Here is a 17,013-nt window from a genome sequence, read left to right as displayed (position 1 = left end):
CTACCAGTCTCTCCACCCCTACTTCTGCAGATCCTACAGCAGAAGTAGAGGCTCTCCACCCCCTGCCTCCCTCCCTCCCTCCCTCACCTCCTCCCTCCCTCCCTCCCTCCCTCACCTCCTCCCTCCCCCATCTCATATCAATTGGCAACAATAGTACAATGAGAGGTCAAACTTGTCATCTTCCTCCCTCCCTCCCTCACCTCCTCCCTCCCTCCCTCCCTCCTCCTCCTGCTCCATCCCTCACCTCCTACCTCCACCCTCCCTCCCTCCCTCTATCCCTTCCTCCTCTATTTCTGCATGTCACACTGCAGCAGTAGGACGATGGAGGGATCACTCTTGGCTGCCTCTTTGAACTCCTCCAGTGTGATCTCATCGTTGTGATCTTTATCCATCTTGGAGAAGATTTTATCCACGCGCTGCTGGGGAGTCAGCCCGTCCTCGTTCATACGCATCATTATCACCGTGCCAACCATTTTATAGATCGCCTAGGAAACAGAAAGAGGGAGAGAGAGGAGGTGGTCGGTAAAGCAATATGCACACACAGTGAGTCATCAGTGAGTACACACACACCCAGTAAATGCACACGCACACAAATGGGCGCACACACAAGCATACACACAATAATGCAGACAGGCACACTCAAACACACACAGAAACACACACACAGAAACACACACCTCTATAATCTCCAGCATCTCCATGCGTGTGATCTTGCCGTCTCCGTCTAAGTCATACATGTTGAAGGCCCAGTTGAGTTTCTGCTCAAAGCTCCCCCTAAAGGTTGATGGAAAGAACTGTCAAATATAAATATGCAGGTGTGTGTGTGTGTGTGTGTGTGTGTGTGTGTGTGTGTGTGTGTGTGTGTGTGTGTGTGAGTGTGTGCGCACCGTCACACCTGACATCACCTGTGTTATGAAACGTACCTTGAGGTGATTGACAGAGCACAGATAAACTCCCGGAAGTCAATGGTCCCGTCACCGTTCTTATCGAAGGTCCGGAAGGCGTGCTGGGCGAACTTAGACGCGTCGCCATACGGAAAGAACTGAATAAGAAAAAGAGATAAAGAAATGTGACAGACTGGAGGTCACTGGAGGTGACTGGAGGTCACTGGAGGTCAGGTCAATAGATTGAGCAGTAGGGTTTCTGAGGATATGGAGGTCACTGGAGGTCACTGGAGGTCACTGGAGGTCAGGTCAATAGATTGAGCAGTAGGGTTTCTGAGGATATGGAGGTCACTGGAGGTCACTGGAGGTCAGGTCAATAGATTGAGCAGTAGGGTTTCTGAGGATATGAATGGCTGCGTCCGAAATGGGCCATGGTAAAAAATAATGTACTACAATAGTAGGATGTAAAACCCAGAATCCCTCTACTCCAAATGACTTTCTTCCTTTGAGTATGACAGTGGGAAAGCTTTAGGAAGGCCATGTACCACTGTTCTCCCTTCCTTCTCTTCTTCCCCACTATTTACTGCTACTCCTCCCCCTTTCAATAATCACCATCTGTCTCCTTCCTCATCCCTCCCTCTCCCTCCTCCCTCACCTTGACATAACTTAGTGGTTGGAACTCTAGATTCAGAATGCCATTGGGAAAGTCTCTCTCTCCGTCTCTCTCTCTCTCTCTCTCTCTCTCTCTCTCTCTCTCTCTCTCTCTCTCTCTCTCTCTCTCTCTCTCTCTCTCTCTCTCTCTCTCTCTCTCCAATTTAAGGGGCTTTATTGGCCTGGGAAACATATGTTTACATTGCCAAAGCAAGTGAAATAGATGATAAACAAAAGTGAATTAAACAATACATTTTTTACTGTAAACATTACACTCACAACAGTTCAAAAAGAATAAAGACATTTCAAGTGTCATATTATATCTATATACAGTGTTGTAGCGATGTGCAAATAGTTAAAGTACAAAAAGGAAAATAAATAAACATAAATATGGGTTGTATTTACAATGGTGTTTGTTCTTCACTGGTTGCCCTTTTCTTGCGGCAACAGAACACAAATCTTGCTGCTGTGATGGCACACTGTGGTATTTCATCCAATAGATATGGGAGTTTATCCAAATTGGATTTGTTTCCGAATTCTTTGTGGATCTGTGTAATCTGAGGGAAATATGTGTCTCTAATATGGTCATACATTTGCAGGAGGTTAGGACGTGCAGCTCAGTTTCCACCTCATTTTGTGGGCAGTGTGCACATAGCCTGTCTTCTCTTGAGAGCCAGGTCTGCCTACGGCGGCCTTTCTCAATAGCAAGGCTATTCTCACTGAGTCTGTACATAGTCAAAGCTTTCCTTCATTTTGGGTCAGTCCCGGTGGTCAGGTATTCTGCCACTGTGTACTCTCTGTTAAGGGCCAAATAACATTCTAGTTTGCTCTGTTTTTTTTTGTAAATTCTTTCCAATGTGTGAAGTAATTATCTTTTTGTTTTCTCATGATTTGGTTAGGTCTAATTGTGTTGCTGTCCTGGGGCTCTGTTTGTGTTTGTGAACAGAGCCCCAGGACCAGCTTGCTTAGGAGACTCTCCCTCCTCCCTCACCTTGACATATAGTTGTTGGAACTCCTCTAGATTCAGTATACCGGTGGGACAGTCTTTGAGGAAGCCTTTGTACCACTGCTTGAGCTCAGCCTCGTTGAACTCAGTACTCTTGGTGAGGTCATCCAGGACCTCCGGTGCCAGCTTACTGTTTCCTTTCCCCATCACACAAGTCTCTTCTCTGGAGAAACAAACAGAGACACAAGCAAATCAAGCAATGATTGAACAATCAACGTTTCCTTTTAAGGGGTCCTTATTACATGACAATAAACAATAATAACATGTAATTGGAAGTAATTGCGGTCTGTAATTACAGAGGTTGAACAACCAATGCTTGTTACCATGCTTAATACAAATGGGCAGGTTTCCACTAAATTCACCAACTTCTTCTCAGCTGCATCCGATACATGAGCAACTGTGACAACGGTTGGGATCCCTTGTGGGATGCGCTGGGTGTCTGAGAGATTATAAACTACGCTCAATAGACTCAAATTACTTAACCATGAATGTGCACTGTTCAAAAATATATCTCCAGTCAACGTTGTTGCTAGCACTTGCCCCCCAAAAAGTATACCATCTGGGTTAACTTGGTTGAGTTTACGAAAACAGATCTAATACGAGTGTCATCCCAGGTGAGGAATAAGACACTATTTCAAAGCATAGTTTAGCTTCTGACCATGCAAGTGATAAGTAAACACACTACTACATCACAGATATTTACATAACTAAAATGTAATTACTACACAGGATTTAGCAACTTCTACATAATTACTTAGGCCTACTATTCATTACCAAGTGAAAATACTTAAACAATAGATGAGCATCTACTTTCATCAACTTTATTGCAACATGTAAAAATACATTACATTTCTTACAAAATCATTTGGATTTTTATCGTTAAATTAATAATTAGATTAATTAGATTAAATAAAGATATAAAAGTAAGTATTCTAGTGGTGACTCAAATCTGTAGCCTATAGAATGGTGATTAGCCTAGATAGCTAATTTAGAAAAACGGCATTGTCTACTTCAAGTAACAATAGAAATCAACAACTCTGTCTCTGTCTTCACATGTTTCTTTCTTGTAAGCATTTTCCCATGCGGCGCACAATTGGCCCAGCATCGTCCGGGTTTGGCCGGTGTAGGCCGTCATTGTAAATAAGAATTTGTTCTTAACTGACTTGCCTAGTTAAATAAAGGTAAAATAAAATAAATGAATAATAATATTAATAAGCTAACACCAAATATTTTTATAACTAACCCAAGATAGACCACACCCTGTTGTTTCCAATGAGAAGCTAGCGAGTGGAGTGGGCAGAACAAGCAAGGAGGTGGGCAGGGCCAAGCATGAGCAAGCAAGATGCTATTGGCACATTCTAGCATGTATTTGCATATTTCTGTTAGGGAACGCCTACTCTGTGAAGTGCATATGTGCAATAAATCAATTCGCTCTTGCACTCCTTCTAAACATCGCATAAAAAAAAAAATACTTTGGCAAAGAGAGTCCTCACTCTTCGTACAATAATTTGGGAACAGAAAACTGTATTGAGATCAAATGTTTAATCGATGAGAAAATCGTCAGAAAGTCAGCCCAGTTCCATTTCGCTCCATACCATCCCACTGCCGGCCACTGAGCTTCCTCTCCCCACCATATTTGTCGGGGAGAGGAAACTCCAACTGCATGCTTCTCATTTATACTTCTGGTGAAATATCTGGGCCTATCTGTGCTAACACTAATAAGTTAGCTAGTGTTTAGCGACATTGAAAAGGAACTAATGTTCCTCATAGTGTATGTTGACACACGTTGCTAGCTAATGTTAACATGCTGGATGTGCCCCATTTGCATCACTTGCAATGGGGTCCTTTGTTGTGAAGGTGAAACGTAAATTCTACTGTTGTGGCTAATCACTATTGTGGGTAGCTTCACACAATGGTGAGCCCAGCTAGCTAGCTAGTTAGTTAGCGAGTAGCGACCATAGCATAGCTTTTTGCCAGCTTTAGGTTAGGTAACTTAGCTAGCTAGCTAGTCAAGGTTAGAAAACTAGCTAGCATGCTAGCTAATACAAACACAACTCAACAGATTGCATGGAAAGTCTATTCTGTAGAATGTGCTATGGTAACTAGTTAGCTAGCTAGCCGAGTTGGTAGGACTAACAGAAGTGCCAGCTAACGTTTTCTACCTACATTATATATACAGAAGTATGTGGACAACCCTTCAAATTAGTGGATTCGGCTATTTCAGCCACACCCATTGCTGACAGGTGTATAAAATCGAGAACACAATCATGCAATCTCCATAGACAAACATTGGCAGTAGAATGGCTTTACTGAAGAGCTCAGTGACTTTCAACGTGGCACCGTCATAGGATGCCACCTTTCCAACAAGTCAGTTCATCAAATGTCTGCCCTGCTAGAGCTGCCCCGGTCAACTGTACAGTGGGGGGAAAAAGTATTTAGTCAGCCACCAATTGTGCAAGTTCTCCCACTTAAAAAGATGAGAGAGGCCTGTAATTTTCATCATAGGTAAACGTCAACCATGACAGACAAAATGAGAAAAAAAATCCAGAAAATCACATTGTAGGATTTTTTTATGAATTTATTTGCAAATTTTGGTGGAAAATAAGTATTTGGTCAATAACAAAAGTTTCTCAATACTTTGTTATATACCCTTTGTTGGCAATGACACAGGTCAAATGTTTTCTGTAAGTCTTCACAAGGTTTTCACACACTGTTGCTGGTATTTTGGCCCATTCCTCCATGCAGATCTCCTCTAGAGCAGTGATGTTTTGGGGCTGTCGCTGGGCAACACGGACTTTCAACTCCCCTCCAAAGATTTTCTATGGGGTTGAGATCTGGAGACTGGCTAGGCCACTCCAGGACCTTGAAATGCTTCTTACGAAGCCACTCCTTCGTTGCCCGGGCGGTGTGTTTGGGATCATTGTCATGCTGAAAGACCCGCCACGTTTCATCTTCAATGCCCTTGCTGATGGAAGGAGGTTTTCATTCAAAATCTCACGATACATGGCCCCATTAATTCTTTCCTTTACACGGATCAGTCGTCCTGGTCCCTTTGCAGAAAAAACAGCCCCAAAGCATGATGTTTCCACCCCCATGCTTCACAGTAGGTATGGTGTTCTTTGGATGCAACTCAGCATTCTTTGTCCTCCAAACACGACGAGTTGAGTTTTTACCAAAAAGTTATATTTTGGTTTCATCTGACCATTTGACATTCTCCCAATCCTCTTCTGGATCATCCAAATGCACTCTATCAAACTTCAGACGGGCCTGGACATGTACTGGCTTAAGCAGGGGGGACACGTCTGGCACTGCAGGATTTGAGTCCCTGGCGGCGTAGTGTGTTACTGATTGTAGGCTTTGTTACTTTGGTCCCAGCTCTCTGCAGGTCATTCACTAGGTCCCCCCCGTGTGGTTCTGGGATTTTTGCTCACCGTTCTTGTGATCATTTTGACCCCACGGGGTGAGATCTTGCGTGGAGCCCCAGATCGAGGGAGATTATCAGTGGTCTTGTATGTCTTCCATTTCCTAATAATTGCTCCCACAGTTGATTTCTTCAAACCAAGCTGCTTACCGATTGCAGATTCAGTCTTCCCAGCCTGGTGCAGGTCTACAATTTTGTTTCTGGTGTCCTTTGACAGCTCTTTGGTCTTGGCCATAGTGGAGTTTGGAGTGTGACTGTTTGAGGTTGTGGACAGGTGTCTTTTATACTGATAACAAGTTCAAACAGGTGCCATTAATACAGGTAACGAGTGGAGGACAGAGGAGCCTCTTAAAGAAGAAGTTACAGGTCTGTGAGAGCCAGAAATCTTGCTTGTTTGTAGGTGACCAAATACTTATTTTCCACCATAAATTGCAAATAAATTCATAAAAAATCCTACAATGTGATTTTCTGGAGAAAAAAATTCTCAGTTTGTCTGTCATAGTGTACGTGTACCTATGATGAAAATTACAGGCCTCTCTCATCTTTTTAAGTGGGAGAACCTGCACAATTGGTGGCTGACTAAATACTTTTTTTCCCCACTGTAAGTGCTGTTATTGTGAAGTGGAAACGTCTAGGAGCAACAACGGCTCAGCCGCGAAGTGGTAGGCCACACAAGCTCACAGAACGGGACTGCAGTGTCCTCGGTAGCAACACTCACTGCAGAGTTCCAAACTGCCTCTGTAAGCAATATCAGCACAAGAATTGTTAGTCCGTAGCGTCATGAAATTGGTTTCCATGGACGAGCAGCCGCACACAAGCCTAAGATCACCATGCGCAATGCCAAGCGCTGGCTGGAGTGGTGTAAAGCTCACCGCCATTGGACTCTGGAGCAGTGGAAACGCGTTCTCTGGAGTGATGAATCACGTTTCACCATCTGGCAGTCCGACGGACGAATCTAGGTTTGGCGGTTGCAATGATCTAGTGGAAAGCCTTCCCAGAAGAGTGGAGGCTGTTATAGTAGAAAAGGGGGACCAACTCCATATTAATGCCCATGATTTTTGGAATGAGATGTTCGGCAAGCAGGTGTCCACATTGTTTTTTGTCATGTAGTGTAGCTAGCTACGTTTCCTAGCTCGCTAGCTACCTAGCTAGCTACAGTTCGCCAGAGCCTCAGTCAGTCATTCAGCCTGTCAGTCAGTCAGTCAGTCATTCAGCCTGTCAGTCAGTCAGTCAGTCAGTCTGTCAGTCAGTCATTCAGCCTGTCAGTCAGTCAGTCAGTCAGCCAGTCAGTCAGTCAGTCATTCAGCCAGTCAGTCAGCCAGTCAGTCAGTCAGTCAGTCAGTCAGTCTGTCAGTCTGTCAGTCAGCCTGTCAGTCAGTCAGTCAGTCAGCCAGTCAGTCAGTCAGTCATTCAGCCAGTCAGTCAGTCAGTCAGTCAGTCAGTCTGTCAGTCTGTCATTCAGCCTGTCAGTCAGTGCAGCTGTTCAGCTCTTTATCACACAGGCCTCTTTAGTGTTATTATGTCTGGCATCCTATTCCCTATTTAAGAATATTTATCTATAATTTATTACTTATTACCCTATTTATTACTTTCAACCAAATCGTATAATTAAAATCTAAACAAATTGCATGGAACACTTACGTCTTGACATTTTTGTCTGACACAACAATGTTTTAATTTAGTTAAAAAAGTCCTCTGTAGCTCAGCTGGTAGAGCACGGCGCTTGTAACGCCAAGGTACTGGGTTCGATCCCGGTACCACCCATACCACCCATACACAAAATAAATGTATGCACGCATCTGCTAAATGGCATATTATTATGAACAAATTCTTATTTACAATGACGGCCTACACCGGCCAAACCTGGGCCAATTGTGCCCCGCCCTATGGGACTCCCAATCACGGCCCAGTTGCGGTACAGCCTGGAATCGAACCAGGGGGTCTGTAGTGACGCCTCAAGCACTGAGATGCAGTGCCTTAGACCGCTGCGCCACTCGGGAGCAATCTATCATGTCTGGATTTCACACACTGACCTTCTTCCTGACCTCGTTCTTTTACAAAGGGACACGTTCGAGGTCATCGTTATATCGAGCGTGCTGTGCAGATGGACAGACATTAAGCCTTCATTCCTTGACATGCCATAATTCCTGGGATAAATAAATAATTGCACCATTTCATCACATCCAACCCACTATTTCCAGCGCAGCCGGAAGTCGTCGCTCAGTGCGTGAAAATGGCAGAGGTTCTCTCTCTCTGTGCCTTCAGGAGATGCCAAAGTTCACCGTAAACGATGTCCAAAGAATTGCCCGGGCCACAACGTCAGTGCTGAAAAGCAAATTGGAGTCAATTCTACGCTTTGTCCTATTTTAACTGATTACGAAGGTATGTATACTTAATATTAACAGCCAACTAGCAATCTAGCTAGGCTAGCTCAGTAGTTGCCAGCAGCGACAGCGTTAGCCAGCTCACTAAACTAGCAAACAAAACAACCAAAATTAACTTACTACGTAGCGATCTAAGCAGAGTTGTGTCTCATGAGGAGATCGGTTGTCAGTTGGCTAACACATATCACAGGGTTTGAAACATGGTGTGTTGGAATGCTATCGGCAGTGGTGTAAACTAAAGCACCGGTACTTAAAGACGCACTCCAGGATCTGAAGCTGAACAAATTTGTAGCATATAGTACGAATTGGATTCGTAACATATCATATGAATTGCGTTAAAAGAAAAAAACATACTACCAGGTACATGTTGTTATTATATTGAGTCGTTACAGTTAGCTACAATACATGTTACAGTGTAATTACACATGTAATTACACTGTAATAAGGACCCCTTAAACGTGTCACCCAATCAACTGAGATTTCTTGGCAATGCACACAATCAGTTGATTGATCGATCGATCAATCAATCAATTAAGCAAGCACGCAATCACCTCTGGACTGGAACACACACAAACAGTCAAGAGACAATCAAATTACAAATCAATTATTCAATCAAATAGGAATTGATGGAAATGCACCCAATCAAATAACCAGCTCAAGTCAAAGGGATAGAATACTATTGGGAGGCAGACATGTGTCCAGATAGGGCTATTCCTGTACAGAACACCTGCCCCTTTGGAATTTTAAAGACCGGGAGGTCATTTTGATTTGGGTAAAACAAAAATAAATATATTAATAGACACTACCGGTCAAAGGTTTTAGAACACCTGCTCATTGAAGGGTTTTTCTTTATTTTTACTATTTTCTACATTGTAGAATAATAGTGAAGCCATCAAAACTATGAAATAACACATATGGAATCATGTAGTAACCAAAAAAGTGTTAAACAAATCAGAATATATTTGAGAGTATGCCAAGTGTGTGCAAAGCTGTCATCAAAGCAAAGGGTGGCTATTTGAAGAATCTCAAATATAAAATATATTTTGATTTGTTTAACACTTTTTTTTCGTTACTACATGATTCCATATGTGTTATTTCATAGTTTTGATGTCTTCACTATTATTCTTCAATGTAGAAAATAGTACAAATAAAGAAAAACCCTTGAATGAGTAGGTGTGTCCAAACCTTTGACTGGTACTGTATGTTTTAAGGTTTTTTGTTTTTGTCTTTGTTGTTCTGAACCGCAAGTCTTCGTCAAATTCGTGTTAAATATGTGTCATTTAATTAGCCATTAAGATGTCATAATTGCTCAACGAGTCTGTGACCGAACTGTTTGTACGGTGTACGGTCCTGTTGGGAGGACCGCAACCATCTCTTCATCTGGTACTAACTAGTCTAGTCTGTTGGGAGGACTGCAACCATCTCTTTATCTGGTATTAGCTAGTCTAGTCTGTTGGGAGGACTGCAACCATCTCTTTATCTGGTACTAACTAGTCTAGTCTGTTGGGAGGACCGCAACCATCTCTTTATCTGGTACTAACTAGTCTAGTCTGTTGGGAGGACCGCAACCATCTCTTTATCTGGTACTAACTAGTCTAGTCTGTTGGGAGGACTGCAACCATCTCTTTATCTGGTACTAGCTAGTCTAGTCTGTTGGGAGGACCGCAACCATCTCTTTATCTGGTACTAGCTAGTCTAGTCTGTTGGGAGGACTGCAACCATCTCTTTATCTGGTACTAGCTAGTCTAGTCTGTTGGGAGGACTGCAACCATCTCTTTATCTGGTATTAGCTAGTCTAGTCTGTTGGGAGGACCGCAACCATCTCTTTATCTGGTATTAGCTAGTCTAGTCTGTTGGGAGGACTGCAACCATCTCTTTATCTGGTACTAGCTAGTCTAGTCTGTTGGGAGGACCGCAACCATCTCTTTATCTGGTACTAGCTAGTCTAGTCTGTTGGGAGGACCGCAACCATCTCTTCATCTGGTATTAGCTAGTCTAGTCTGTTGGGAGGACTGCAACCATCTCTTCATCTGGTACTAGCTAGTCTAGTCTGTTGGGAGGACCGCAACCATCTCTTCATCTGGTACTAGCTAGTCTAGTCTGTTGGGAGGACCGCAACCATCTCTTTATCTGGTACTAGCTAGTCTAGTCTGTTGGGAGGACTGCAACCATCTCTTTATCTGGTACTAACTAGTCTAGTCTGTTGGGAGGACCGCAACCATCTCTTCATCTGGTACTAGCTAGTCTAGTCTGTTGGGAGGACCGCAACCATCTCTTCATCTGGTACTAGCTAGTCTAGTCTGTTGGGAGGACTGCAACAATCTCTTTATCTGGTATTAGCTAGTCTAGTCTGTTGGGAGGACCGCAACCTTCTCTTTATCTGGTATTAGCTAGTCTAGTCTGTTGGGAGGACTGCAACCATCTCTTCATCTGGTACTAGCTAGTCTAGTCTGTTGGGAGGACCGCAACCATCTCTTTATCTGGTATTAGCTAGTCTAGTCTGTTGGGAGGACTGCAACCATCTCTTCATCTGGTACTAGCTAGTCTAGTCTGTTGGGAGGACCGCAACCATCTCTTTATCTGGTACTAGCTAGTCTAGTCTGTTGGGAGGACCGCAACCATCTCTTTATCTGGTACTAGCTAGTCTAGTCTGTTGGGAGGACCGCAACCATCTCTTCATCTGGTACTAGCTAGTCTAGTCTGTTGGGAGGACTGCAACCATCTCTTTATCTGGTACTAGCTAGTCTAGTCTGTTGGGAGGACCGCAACCATCTCTTTATCTGGTACTAGCTAGTCTAGTCTGTTGGGAGGACTGCAACCATCTCTTTATCTGGTACTATCTAGTCTAGTCTGTTGGGAGGACCGCAACCATCTCTTTATCTGGTACTAGCTAGTCTAGTCTGTTGGGAGGACTGCAACCATCTCTTTATCTGGTACTAGCTAGTCTAGTCTGTTGGGAGGACTGCAACCATCTCTTTATCTGGTACTAACTAGTCTAGTCTGTTGGGAGGACTGCAACCATCTCTTTATCTGGTACTAGCTAGTCTAGTCTGTTGGGAGGACTGCAACCATCTCTTTATCTGGTACTAGCTAGTCTAGTCTGTTGGGAGGACTGCAACCATCTCTTTATCTGGTACTAGCTAGTCTAGTCTGTTGGGAGGACTGCAACCATCTCTTTATCTGGTACTAACTAGTCTAGTCTGTTGGGAGGACTGCAACCATCTCTTTATCTGGTACTAGCTAGTCTAGTTGGGACCTGTAGTAAATGTCCTAGTATATAGCCCCACAGCCACAGGCACTCAGTGTGATGTTGTGTCTAAACGGCCCTATTCACACTGTCACTCACTTACTGACCCACCTCCCTTTGACAGCCATGACACACACACACACACACACACACACACACACACACACACACACATACACACCACCCCTCCATTATAAATAGCATTATGACTGCCATGACACTTCCACACATGACTCATAGTGAAGCAGTGGCTAAGAGCCGGTTTAGAGTTTAAAACAGGGAAGAAGAAGAGAGGGTTGAGGGTTAATGTCAGATGGGACAAAGGCAGAAGGTACAGGAGATAGCAGGTAAAGTCTCCATCACGAGGGAATTAGAACGAGCAGAAGGAAGGATGCTATTAGATTATAGCCTAATATTTTGACCACATAATCTCCTAAAGGTCAGATTTGAACAGGAAGCAACCATCTGTTTATTTCAATTTGTGGAACCAGATCAGACATGATGTCAAAACACCAAAACATTTTTATTAAAACATGCAAGACTAATCCATTCGGTGGTGAGTCATTCATTCATTACCGCAGACAGACAGACCGACAGACAGCCAGAAACAGAATGGGAATCTAGGATATAGAAACTGTCTCTGTAGTAATGTTGGCTGTTGGCTCTACTTCGAATGTGCTTCTGTATATGTGTGTTGATGGTGTTCTGATGGGGGGTGCTGTGTCTTCAGCAACACAACAGGCACAGTGGAGGGAGGACGCAGACAGCAGGTAACAGCGGCATCTTGGAATTGGAACACGTTAGGGGCTCGTGTTGTCGTGGCAACGCCTGTAGAGCCATGTTTCCCTCCTGAGGTGAATAAAGTCAGCCAAGAGTCTAGTCCGTACCTGTAGTGAATGTCCTAGTACACATGTCCCACACTGACTACCCCATTATGATAGCCATGACACTTACTCCAAGAGTCTCTCGCTCTCTCCATTTTAGTAGGCGCTCTTATCCAGAGCAACTTAAAGGCACAATTAGGTTTAAGTGACTTAAGCAAGGGCACGTTGACACATTTTTTTTCTCACCTAGTCGGCTTGGGGATTCAAACTGTCCCTCTGTCTCTTTCTCTCAATTTGTATCCCTCTCTTTTGTCCATCTCTCTCACCCTCTCTATGGGTATCTCTCACTAGATTTCAATTTCTCTCTCACCCTCTCTATGGGTATCTCTCACTAGATTTCCATCTCTCTCACCCTCTCTATGGGTATCTCTCACTAGATTTCCATCTCTCTCTCACCCTCTCTTTGGGTATCTCTCACTAGATTTCCATTTCTCTCTCATCCTCTCTATGGGTATCTCTCACTATATTTCCATCTCTCTCTCACCCTCTCTATGGGTATCTCTCACTAGATTTCCATCTCTCTCTCACCCTCTCTATGGGTATCTCTCACTAGATTTCCATCTCTCTCTCACCCTCTCTATGGGTATCTCTCACTAGATTTCCATCTCTCTCTCACCCTCTCTATGGGTATCTCTCACTAGATTTCCATCTCTCTCTCATCCTCTCTATGGGTATCTCTCACTAGATTTCCATCTCTCTCTCACCCTCTCTATGGGTATCTCTCACTAGATTTCCATCTCTCTCACCCTCTCTATGGGTATCTCTCACTAGATTTCCATCTCTCTCTCACCCTCTCTATGGGTCTCTCTTTTTCTAACTGTCTTGATCTCTCTGTCTCTCTCTTTCTAACTGTCTTGATCTCTCTGTCTCTCTTTCTAACTGTCTTGATCTCTCTGTCTCTCTCTTTCTAACTGTCTTGATCTCTCTGTCGCTCTCTTGCTAACTGTCTTGATCTCTATGTCTCTCTTTCTAGCTTTTAAAGTTTGAATCCTCGAGCCGGCAAGGTGGAAAAATCTGCCGTTCTGTCTTTGAGCAAGGCAGTTTACCCCCAACAGCAACTGATCCCCGGGTGCCGATGACGTGGATGTCGGTTATGCACCTCTCTGATTCAGAGGGGATGGGTTAAATGCAGAAGATACATTTCAGTTGAATGCATTCAGTTGTGCAACTGACTAGGTATCCACTTTCCCTTTTTCCTAACTGTGTCGATCTCTCGGTCTCTCTCTCTTTCTAACTCTCTCTCTCTCTCTCTCTCTCTCTCTCTCTCTCTCAATTCAATTCACTTCTCTCTCTCTCTCTCTCTCTCTCTCTCTCTCTTCTTTTAATTGACAATCTGTTTCTCTCATTCCTGCTGTCAATCTCCTTTTTATAGCAACCTCCCTGAATTATAGGAACTCCCTGAATTCCACAACATTTAGCCAGCTCAATTTGCTCTCTCTCTCTCTCTCTCTCTCTCTCTCTCTCTCTCTCTCTCTCTCTCTCTCTCTCTCTCTCTCTCTCTCTCTCTCTCTCTCTCTCTCTCTCTCTCTCTCTCTCTCTCTCTTTCTCTTTTTGTCTCCGTTTGTGTTTGTTGATCACTTCTTTCCATCCGTCCCCCAACCTCATTCTTGATCCCTCTCCCTCTTTCCCTACCACTCTCCTTTTCACAGCTTCCAACCTATAAGGAGGTCAGAGGCTGTGACATGGATGACCTCCGACAGGAACTGAAGACGTTGTTATGTCCAACTGTTAATGGCCAATCGTTAACATCCCTCACAATGATTGACAGATACACACACACACACACACACTCCCTCTCTGCATAGTGATGCATCTGCACTCCCCTGAGGAGTTAGATGTATCTGTCTGCAGCGGGACTGAATGTTGCAGATAATTGTATTTCCTGAGGAACTGAGGAGGCGAGTCACCCTGTAAGTGTTGCACTATAAACACACACACTGATACTATCGCTCTCTCTCTCTCTCTCTCTCTCTCTCTCTCTCTCTCTCTCTCTCTCTCTCTCTCTCTCTCTCTCTCTCTCCTCTTTCTCTCTCTCTCTCTCTCTCTCAGTGTGTGTGTTTATAGTGCAACACTTACAGGGTGACTCGCCTCCTCAGTTCCTCAGGAAATACAATTATCTGCAACATTCAGTCCCGCTGCAGACAGATACATCTAACTCCTCAGGGGAGTGCAGATGCATCACTATGCAGAGAGGGAGTGTGTGTGTGTGTGTGTGTATCTGTCAATCATTGTGAGGGATGTTAACGATTGGCCATTAACAGTTGGACATAACAACGTCTTCAGTTCCTGAGAGAGAGAGCGAGAGCGAGGAGCGATAGAGAGAGAGAGAGAGAGAGAGAGAGAGAGAGAGAGAGAGAGAAGAGAGAGAGAGAGAGAGAGAGAGAGAGAGCCGAGAGAGAGAGAGAGAGAGAGAGAGAGAGAGAGAGAGAGAGAGAGAGAGAGAGAGAGCGAAGAGAGAGAGAGAGAGAGAGCGAGAGAGAGAGAGAGAGAGAGAGAGAGAGAGAGAGAGAGAGAGAGAGAGAGAGAGAGAGAGAGAACCCTTGGGGACATCTGGGTTAGGGCCTCTGCCAGTTCACGGGACAACAGGGGAATGTCCATTTCATCCCTCTGTGCCAGAGAGAGCTTAGGGAGTTCTGCAAACAACACCTGAGCACACAAAGGATCACACAGTTCTGCACTATACAACTCAGTATAAAACTCCACAGTCCGCTCCCGCATCTCCCCCACCACAGAGGTCACCCGCCCATCCGAAAGCCGTAGACAATGCATACCCTTGGGTTCACCGCTCGGTCCCTACGTAGTTCAGCTAAATTAGCCTGGAGGCCTACGTTGCCTTGCCCCACCAGCTCTACCTCCATCTCACTAATACTACGCTCGAGTTCCCCCAATACTCTCCTCTGAGGATGAGAGAGCTGTAGTACTGTTGACAGAAAAGCCGAATTTGGGACTTTTCCCACAACCCACCATTGACGCAGAGACTCACACTCCTCTCTTCGCTGTCCCCACCTTTCCCAAAAAGTCTGGAAACCTGAGCAAAAAGTGGCATCTTGTAAGAGCTTTACCTTAAACTTCCAATAGGATGCCTGCCGAGGCCCTGGTGAAATAGACAGCCGAGCCATGGTTATGTGATGATCCGAAAAACACACCGGGAGAATGTTAGCGCCCAACAGCCTATTGCTCTGATTCCTAGACATGTACAATCGATCAAGCCGGGCTGCGCTCACCCTAGCCCCAAAGACCTTCACCCATGTATACTGTCTTGTGTTGGGATGTCTAGTTCTCCAAACATCCACTAGGTCAAACTGATGAATGATGTCCCTTAACACCCCACTGGGCCTGAATGAGGCTCCAATCCATTTCTGTCTTTCGTAAAATCCATCATACAGTTCCAGTCCCCGCCGACCACCAGCGTTTCCTCAGGCGATACCTGTGAGAGTTCCTGTCTAAGACACCGAAATAGAAGCCCCCTCTCTCTCCCTGTGTTAGGCGGATACACATTTATAAAGACAAAACCCCTGTTGTTAATTTCTGCTTTTACTACAAGCAGTCTACCCCTACAAACCTCTTTTGAGGAGAAAATGTTGACAGACAGACCCGGTACAAAAAGGACTGCCACCCCTGCACTAACATTTGTCCCATGGCTCAGCACACTTGCCCCTTTCCACCAGTGCCCCCAATCGACTTCATTCACCACATCACTATTCCTCTCCTGCAGAAACAACACCTGTCAATTTTTTTGCTTTACATATTCACCCAACACATTCCTCTTTCCCGCATCTCTGGCACCATTAATATTAAGTGAGTCTACCCAAAGAGTCTCCATAAGAAGTGGGAGAAAAGCCAGCAAAGAAAGAGACCAATAGCAAAGCTCAAACAGCCCCAGTGCCAGGAAGAAACTATTCATCTAAACAGCGTCTGAAGGTAGACCTTTACGCACGGTTGTGACCCACTTCCTCAACCTAAACCGTTTCCTGGGTGAGAGAACAACCATGCCTCTCATTTTTCATAGCATGTTGTACTGATCTTACAAACTTTCCCGGATCGCAAATAAAAGCCTCAAGATTAACCTTTTCCCCCTTAGTCTCCTTCAGGAACCTTGACAGTTCCCTCACCGTGTACTTTGACCCCTCTGACTGACTGGCTGTCAGCTCTGGACCCATTGAGTCTGAAAAGAAAGCCTCCTCATCTTCCTCAGACTCACCTTCCTCCTCCTCATCTCCATCTCCCATCCTGACCACCTGCCCTTTCTCTCTAGTCGGGGCCTCCCCCACAGCACAAAGGTTCCTTGCTGCCATTGACCACACCAGCCTCTCCCCTCCCACCTCCTTTCTTCTCCCCCTTTTTCCTCTTCCGCATGACACCCTCCTCCACCCCCATAGTTGTTTACCATTCCCACTATACTCTCCTCATCCACTAGCATAACCTGACTAAGCCCAGTCTCAGCTACACCACCATCCATAGATTGACTAGACCCAGTCTCAGCTACACCACCATCCATAGATTGACTAGACCCAGCCTCATCTACACCACCATCTA

General features: G+C 44.7%; 1 protein-coding gene across 3 annotated transcripts in view; it reads right to left on the bottom strand.

Annotated features, from left to right (window-relative positions):
• Positions 1-271: 271 nt before the first annotated feature.
• LOC121572212 (hippocalcin-like protein 4) overlaps positions 272-17,013 on the bottom strand; it is a 45,415-nt gene continuing 28,673 nt past the window's right edge. For all 3 annotated transcript variants that reach the window (XM_041884149.2, XM_041884148.1, XM_041884150.2), the window contains exons 2-5: positions 2,527-2,704; positions 924-1,042; positions 678-774; positions 272-485 (exon numbers count right to left, since the gene is read on the bottom strand). In XM_041884149.2, coding sequence (XP_041740083.1) covers positions 288-485; positions 678-774; positions 924-1,042; positions 2,527-2,688 — 576 coding nt within the window. In that variant the 5' untranslated portion in view covers positions 2,689-2,704 and the 3' untranslated portion in view covers positions 272-287. The remainder of the gene's footprint in view (positions 486-677; positions 775-923; positions 1,043-2,526; positions 2,705-17,013) is intronic.

This window comes from Coregonus clupeaformis, chromosome 8 (assembly GCF_020615455.1).
Source record: "Coregonus clupeaformis isolate EN_2021a chromosome 8, ASM2061545v1, whole genome shotgun sequence".
Classification (NCBI taxonomy): domain Eukaryota; kingdom Metazoa; phylum Chordata; class Actinopteri; order Salmoniformes; family Salmonidae; genus Coregonus; species Coregonus clupeaformis.
Note: the sequence above shows the minus strand (reverse complement) of the source record. Positions and strands in the feature narration are given on the sequence as shown.